Raw genomic sequence first — 8081 nt, 5'->3', positions numbered from 1 at the left:
TATCTCCATCCACCCACCATCCCACTGGCTTTGTATCATTTTCCGATCCAGGTCCAACCCAAGGAGCTGTTTGGGTGAACAGGGTGCTCTGATATATGTCAGTTCTCCTTACCCCAGACTGCAACGCTGTTGATTTCTCCTCCACGACCTCGGCCCCGCTGTGCCCACCTCACCTCTGCTCCGCGAACCTCAGCCCTGTCCCTGCCCCATGCTCTTCCTGACCTAAGCCCTTCCTGATGCCGCTCTCCGGTGCCGCCACCACTTCCTCAACTTTTGCTGGCTCAGGGCATCGTCTTATCAGTCCAGGGTAATTTATCAGTTTGGGCTCTGCAGTTCAGTCTGGGCCTCACCTCTGCTGTCACCGGAGGTGTGTCTCGCTGGCCAGGGCTGGGTCTCTACGCTCTGCTCTCTGTGAGGGAGCAGAAACAGAGACGGCTTTTCTTGCCTCCTCCCTCCCTTCTTCGAGGACTGAGGTAAAGCAGCCGGGAAGAAACAAGGCAAGATAAATTCAGAAGGGACAACACTCAGTGAGGTGAAGCGAGGTAGACGCTGTAATGCATTTGGTGAGCTGTCAAATCCTATCTCTTATCCCAGGGGAATCCCAGACACACGAGCAAATCATCAAGCCGTGTAAACCACATTATCAGCCTCTTCCTCTGGAAAACATCATCACGCAAATCCATTTGTCCTAGCAGCCAAATGATTAAAGTTTGAAAACTAAATTATACACTTTGCTGCAACAGCGTAAAGACAACAATGGCTCTCCTCTATGACACCTGTAACCTCTGTTGTAACACCTTTAATGAGCTTTCAGCCTCGTCATCCAAAAAGAGAAGATCATCACACAACGCTTTATGCTATGAAGGTGTTCTTCGCGCTGCGGTGGCCAAGCACCTGCAACGCACCTGCTCTGAGGAGCTTTCACGGGAGCTGTGGGGGGCAGAGCCAGGCTGGGGAGCTCCGGAAATGGGGCAGGGGGTGCAGGCCCCCAGGGCAGGCCGCCACAGCGGCGTGAGCCCCGTCTGTAGCCTGCAGTATGCTGGAAACCCTGTGAGGGGAAGGAGCACCTATCCCCATTACGCAGGATTATCCTATGGTGTGGTGTTATTCCAAACTTGCATCTTCTCAGCTTAATTTAATAACAGGCTACGAGCTCTGCTTTGATCTGCTTGTGCATTTCACTAGTTCCATATTTAACTGAACTCATCATCATAAAGGCCGGGAACTGTTTCACTTTCTGTGCCAGGTTGGGTTTCCTGTTGGACCTGCAAAGGACACACCTGCACGGTGGGTTTCTGGCCTGCCAGGACGGGGGATCCTGTTATTGACAGAGGCAAAGGGAGCACAGGAATCTGGAGTTGGTGGATTCCTTTCCCCAAACATGTGGCCAGACCTGAAAATCCAGCTGCTTGGCTTTTTTTTTTTTTACTGGTTTCCATGTCTGCTCCAGTGTGTCCTGGGAATGTGCGACAGGACTCTCTGCTTCTTTCCTGGAGGCCTATGAGTGGAGCTGGAGCTGGTTTGCCCCTTCCAAAATTTGCACACTGGAACACGCTTTGCCTCGAGGCTTGTTGCATTTATCAGGCGTTGTCCTGTGTCTGTATCCCAGGTGTCACCTGCAGTGCTCTGCCGGACGAGAGCCTTGCTGGCCGTGGGCTCTCCCGTGGGTTCCGTGCCGCTGGCCGCAGCCCACAAATGCCGCTGTTACCCCAAACGCAGCAAACCCAACTGTAAGTCTGTGGTTCTCACTTGACACGGCAACCTCTAATTTGGGATCCCAGGCGGCAGAGGTAACAGAAACTGTCCCTGCTGGGGCTGACCTCCCGCCTTGGGTTAATCACCTTGCGGGGCTGAGACCCAAGGGCTGGGGAGCCCAGTTTGCAGGTGATGTGGGCTTCAGTCCTGCTCGCGAAACGCAGCCGGGAAGCTGTGCCCACCATTCGTGTGAAGCTTCTTGTCAGATGCTTTCCAGAAAGACAAAGAATCTTAAATACTTCAGTTTTCACACTTGACAGATCACACTCGTGATGACAGTACCTGCTGGCGGTAACTGGAAAAACCCACAAAAAAACCCAGAATTGCCAAAACAGGCTTGATGAACTTTAAAAACACGCTGGAGGAGGTAAAGGTAATTTGGGTGAGCGCAGAGGTGATACCATTCTGTCCCTCGGCAGGGATCTGCTCCCAGAACGGTGACGTAGCTATGGCAGCGCACTGTACTTGCGGGATGCTGACATTTACGTGTGGTCTAAAAGATCTTAAACCTGTCCCTTTGCTTATAATTAAGGAGTTCATGTGGGTTTTTTTTATCTTCTGCCTGCCCATCTGGTTCTGCAGTGAACTCATCCCAAAGAGAGACATGAGCTCCCGACATCTCAGCGTCCCCTGCCCGTGCTGCGGGAAGCAGAGGGACCCAGTTTGTGTTCCCAGGCACCCTGACTTTTCCAGGGGTACCGGTGTTCCTCATCGCTGGGCTCTGCCCATTGAATTGCTTCCTCTCTGGGCTCTCCGGCCTGAAAAGATTCACCAGTGAGAGGAGCAAGCAGGATCACAAAAGGTCTGGACGACCACGGTCATTTCTGGGACCACCCTCCAGGGCCCTGCAGTGCGCTGGGCTCTGCTGCAGCTCAGGAGCCCTGCGCCTTGCCCCGTTGTGCAGTGCCATCTCCTGGAAAGCCGTGCCTGAGCTGCACACAACAGTTTGGCTCCTGAAGCAGCTGCAGGCAGCTTGGCCACTGCCTCTGGTGGCTGCAAAGTTTTATCTTCTGACCCAACAAGAGTCCCCCACGCCCCCAACCCTTCTTCTTCCAGCAGGTACAAGGATGCTGCTCACTGCCCGGCTGCTCGCCCTCACCGCCAAGGTACCTTGTGGCAGAACATCCCTGCGTGGCTCTTTCCCGCTCTGGATGCTGAATACACATCTCTGGGTACAAAGAGAGCAGCAGAGGACACAAACGAACATCTACAGATGTTACTCGTCAGCTTTTGTTGTGCCTGGGCACCAGCTCCCTGTTCAGTTGAATGCCTTGCGTATACGTTCGCCTCGTTTACCTCTTCCTCTGGGTTCTGACTTTAAGGGACACATTTCCTCTCTTCCTCTCGAAGTTTGATGACCTCGTCATGAGCAACAACCAAGCCCCCTCATCGCAGTGCTCACCCTGTATTTAAAATGTTGCTACATCTTTTTAATGAGACAAAAATGTGTACGCGGAACTTGCACGCTGCTGGCTTGACTAAGCTCTGTATTTATCCCGAAAACACAAGAAAAATGGGTGGTTCCAAGGGCAACACGTTTACTCCTATGAAACAGTAACACAGGTTAAGTGCTTAGTCACTGAAAAAATGCACACTGCAATTTAAAGCCAAAGGCTGGTACTTCATCCATCATTTTAGGCTGTTGTGGCATCTTCTGAGCAGCTGGGAGATTAGTACGCTTCGGTAACCTGTCATACACAGTGAAATAACCAGTGCTCCAAGGTAAGGCTGCAAAAGCTGTTATTTGAAAAAGACCATAATTATGTAAATACAAGGCCACAAATTTTGTGAACAAGAGAAAAAGCTACTGCAACCCGTGGCCGTTCACAGCTTCCTTTGGCCCTTTCACAGAATCATGTTGCGAAGTTGTTGTCTTGAACTCATTTTTGCCCCGGAGCACACCGATGAACTGAAAGAGCCTGTTTACCAAAAACGTATTTTTTATTAAAATTCATATTTGTAAAGGAGAGATCATTACACAAATGAGGTCAACCAACACATATGACATAGTTTTCACTTTAAAAATAAATTTCAATTAAGTAATTGATTTGATTCCATGAAGTCTGAGAAGAAGAGTCAGGGGAGTGTTACTCATGGAGCGAGACGCCGGACAAGGCGAGAAGATGCAGGTGATGCCGCCCTGACTCAGCACAGAGATGTCGGTGCCAAAGGGTCAGGAGCCTTCCAGGGGCTGATGGTTTCCCCCGCGCTGCCCTTGCTCCCCGCCAGCCTCGCAGACGAGAGGTGAGTAAAGGCCAGAGACAGGCAGCGGCAGCCTCTTCACCTGCTGCTCCGAGCAGGCCCCCCCGTCAGCATCCCCCCCTAAAAGGCTGTGTAAAGGTTTAATTTGATTGTGCAAACTCACTCCGTCATCAATCGTGGCTCACCGCATCTCAGCCCTAAAGGAGACTTAACAGCAAGCAAATACCAGCTTCGAAAGAATATTTTGAAATATTCCATTTCAAAATTAACATCTGGCAAGCAACATGGCTGCTAACTGTGACACACTTTGCAAGTTACAGGGAGAAAAAGAGTTATGCTTCCTTTTCTTTTGTTTTGCCTGTAGTTTGCTTCTATGCATGTACAAGTGGAGCTTTTAATCTAAAAGTTTATGAAGTTACTGCAAGTCTGTAAGAATCACGTTCACCACCCTCTGAAATTCAGCTTTCTCATTGAGGACCAAACCTCACAGCCTGAACACCTCAAAGAAGTGAAAGGTGGCTGCAAATGTTGTTTTACCCCTGCAAAATAGTGAGGTGAACCTCAGAATGCCACTCAAAGCCAGCAAGCAGAGTAACAAAGAACGGCTGTACTCGCTTCCAGCTCCTGACAAGTACAGCACAAATACCACCACCACCAGCAGAACCAAGTAACGCTCCACAATCCACTCAATGACACCAGTGGCTGATAAACTGCTAAATGTTGGGAATTACTGTAAGGCTGAAGCTCCGCAGTCCAGGTCCACTTTGAAGGATGAGGGTATTATGGGTGTGACAAACTATGCAGAGGAGACAGAGATGGAGTTTCACCTGTTACACCCGAGTGAAACTCATCCAGGCCCCCGTGCATTAACTGCGCTGAGACAGGCAGTACGTCGCTTCCGATACGTATCCCAGGACAGTATCTGGTAACCAAGGCATGAAATTTTCATCACATCTGCCAAGTTTCACGACCCTATGCAGACAGGACATGAGGTTGAACGCACTGTTTTCATCCCATTTCTATCCTCAGGGGACGTGGGTGGGATTTAACCGGCATGTAGGCTTGGTGCTGGTCTGCATGGGCTGGATGTCACACTCCAAGAGCCGCGCCCACAACTCTTGGTGCAGAGAGAAGGTTGTACCACATCCAGTTTCTAGAAAATGCTTTCAGCAAGAGACAGAAATGCATTCACTGCTGTGCACTCGTTGGTGATAACTGTACCCTGGCAGCTGCAGTGCTGTGATATTGCAACAAGGCTCTCCACGTCAGAAGTCAGTTAAAGGCTATAGATCTTGAGAGAGGTGTCATACTTAGGAGAGCTTTTTCCAAACAGAAATAAAAAAATAACTGTCCTTTTTTTTTTTTTTTTTAATAAATCTATTGTTTGAGGAACTAAAGCAACCAATGTTAAAGTCCTGGTTTGTTACACATCCTGCTACAGCTCTGTATGAGTCTGAAAAGGTGGATTAGCATAAGATTAGCAGAGAAAGAAAGCTGTTTAGGCTCAGCAAGACTCCAAGGCGAGCCATTTCACATTGACAAGAGCTAGCACCCCTGGATCCCTGTGTCCACTGGCACCACAGGCAGGTTTTTTCCAAGAAAGACATCCCATCACTGTTTCTTTCACTGGATCATGCCATCTTGCTGCCCCGTCTGGCTGGGGTCAGCGGTGACCGACGGACTGGGTGTATTGCTCTGCAAAAATCGCCGGAAGTCCTTAATCATGGGGCGGAGGACCTGGATGAGGGCACTCAGTGCCGCCTGTGTTCCTTCCATGGCTTGTGCCTGTCGCTCCTGGGCGCATGCCTGCACCTCCTGAGAGCGACGAATCATCTGAAGCAAGTCATTCTGCTGCTCGAGGTGCTGGGCAATCTCCTTCACATGCAAGTTGGTCACTCGCTGCTCCTGCAAGAGCTTGGCTGAGTTCAGAGCAATTCGGCTTTTCAGCTCCTGGGGTTTCGCAGACACTTCGTGTTGATGCGCCATCATCTCCAGGGGTGCTTCGGTAGTGACTGTGGCGGGGGCTTCTGTTGTGCAGTACTCCACAACTCCGTCCTCCAGACTGTGGTACGTTGTCTCTGCAGGAACTGAGAACAAAGGACAGAAAGGGGGTAAGAAGTAGCTGCGATATGGGGATTTTTATCTACAGGACTATTCAATGAATATCACAGGAATATCACAAGAATACTGCCTGTTCAGTGAGATAACGCACAATGAACAGCAACTCGCAAAATGACCTATTTAAGTCTACTCCACCCTCATTCAAGCTTCCTTCTAGGCTGTACAGTCCAAAGGGCATGCCTTATCTGTCTAGACAAAATAATTTCTCAACCTCCAGTTCAGAACAACCTTTCCAAGCGGCATTAACCAACTGACATAAGGGCAAAGACAAGATCCAGAATGACACTTGTCAGGACAGCTGCTCTTTGGGGCAGACTGGGAAATCAGCCTTGGAGATGTTTCTCCGTTTGCTTTTGTCCCCAGAGAGGGGGACTAAACAATCTGCAAGGTGCAAAGGATACTGGTTTCCCTTGTTCTTATGGCCGAGCCCTGCTATCAAAGCTGACTTTCAGTACGTGCGTATCTTGCAGCCACTTCCCTACAGCACGAGGACACACTGGGAGCGGCGCTTTCACTACAGAGATGCGGGGGTTTATTTTCCTGAGGCTTTCCCCAGCCAGGGCTCAGGGCCTCCTCGTGGGCGGGTGTCAGGGCCCCCCCATATGACCTTCCAAATTCAGCACAGAGCATCTTCAGCAGGCGCAGCACTCACTCTGGGTCAGGGTGACCGTGGTGGCTGAGGCGGTGATGGGTATCTCGGTACCGTCACCCGCGCTGCAGTCCCCACTCGGCAGACTGATGATGGTGGCTTCTCCCAGCAGGTTGCAGATGCGTTGCTGCATGGGGGTGAGGATAACCGGGGCGGTTGCAGCGCCCGTCGGGTCTTCGCTCTCTGGCCCGTTGCCGTTGCCATTCTGGCTCTCGCCTCCCCCTTCCATGGCGGCCCGGACTTGGGCCACTTTTCGTCGCACCTCGGTCTTGAGGTCGGACCATTTCTTTTTGACCTCGGGCAGCTCGCGGTGGCAGGTGGCGACGGCGTTGACGCGGCGCAGGATGTCGTGCCAGGCGGCGGCCTTGGCGGCCAGAGGCACGCCCGCGTTGAAGTGGTTGATGAGGAGGTGCTTGCCTCGCTCCAGCTCCTCCACGATGATCTCCACCTCCCGCTCCGAGAAGTTCATCTTCCGCTTCTTGGCTGGGGGTGCCGGGGGCGACGCCATGGCCATGAGGGGCACCGAGGAGGGGGCACTGGGGGACACCTGCAGGCCAGGGGGGCCTGGCCGGGCCCAGGGGGCTCTGGGGGAGGCTGGGCAGGGCCGAGGGGTGGCAGGGCCCCCCCAGGCCTGCTCACCCCCCGGGGCCGGGGACAACAGGGGGGCCCCGAGGCCCCTCAGGGCCCGGAGGTGTTCGTGCCCCCCCCCCCGCTCCCCCCTTGGCACCGCCAACGATACGCAAATTGCGTACCGCAGCCACCCAGCAAACCCCGCTCAACGGCTTCCACCCTGCGACACTGGCGTAATGGCTTCCAGAATCAGCCCCCTTTCCTGCCTCGTCTGATTGGACAGTCTGCCTGCCCGTCAGGCGGAGATCCCGCCTTCCGCCGGCAGCACCGCGCTGTCATTGGCCAGTCGCCCTGCCCATCGGGGGAGCCAAGAGACGGCCCCGCATCGCCGCTTGTCTGAGGCTACTGGGCCTGCGTGAGGCCTCTGAGGGGCTGGGCCCGCCCATGAATTCCCCGCTCTAACTCCATTGGGTACATCTCCCGTCCATCAGTACAGAGAGCTCCCTGCTTTGGAAGCTACCGGGTACATGACACGTCCGTCAAGCTCAAACTGACTCCCGGTTCCCGATCTGATTGGAGATGCTGTAGCTTTATCCCCGCCTTCCCCGGGGGCTTAACCAATGGGAGTTTGGTCTAGGCGCTTGTACGCGCTTGGCGGTGTTTCCTCCCGATTGGTGAAGAGGAAGGCGTTCCTCTGACGTCAGTGCCCGCCCACCTCGCCGGAGCGCGTGGAAGCCGGGGGTGTGGGTGGGGGCGTGGGCGTCTTGGCAGACGCCGGCGCGCG

At 53.0% G+C, this 8081-nt stretch overlaps 1 protein-coding gene across 1 annotated transcript; it reads right to left on the bottom strand.

Moving 5' to 3' along the window:
- Nucleotides 1-5200: 5200 nt before the first annotated feature.
- NAIF1 (nuclear apoptosis inducing factor 1) lies at nt 5201-7241 on the bottom strand. Its single transcript, XM_009958801.2, has 2 exons — nt 6731-7241; nt 5201-6044 (listed from the first exon to the last, which is right to left on the bottom strand). The coding sequence occupies exons 1-2, from the start codon at nt 7239-7241 to the stop codon at nt 5581-5583; spliced, it is 975 nt and encodes a 324-aa protein (XP_009957103.2). The 3' UTR covers nt 5201-5580.
- Between the last annotated feature and the right edge of the window lie 840 nt (nt 7242-8081).

This window comes from Leptosomus discolor, chromosome 19, assembly GCF_034619465.1.
Source record: "Leptosomus discolor isolate bLepDis1 chromosome 19, bLepDis1.hap2, whole genome shotgun sequence".
In the NCBI taxonomy this organism is placed as follows: Eukaryota; Metazoa; Chordata; class Aves; order Leptosomiformes; family Leptosomidae; genus Leptosomus; species Leptosomus discolor.
This window is presented reverse-complemented; position numbering and strand designations above follow the sequence as displayed.

What these genes read in the sequence shown, in the direction of transcription:
- NAIF1 (XM_009958801.2), bottom strand. Translation starts at nt 7,241, where the DNA reads ATGGCCATGGCGTCGCCCCCGGCACCCCCAGCCAAGAAGCGGAAGATG. An exon ending in CACGGTCACCCTGACCCAGA is followed by an intron (nt 6,045 to 6,730) that starts GTGAGTGCTGCG and finishes CTTTGTTCTCAG; the next exon opens with TTCCTGCAGAGACAACGTAC.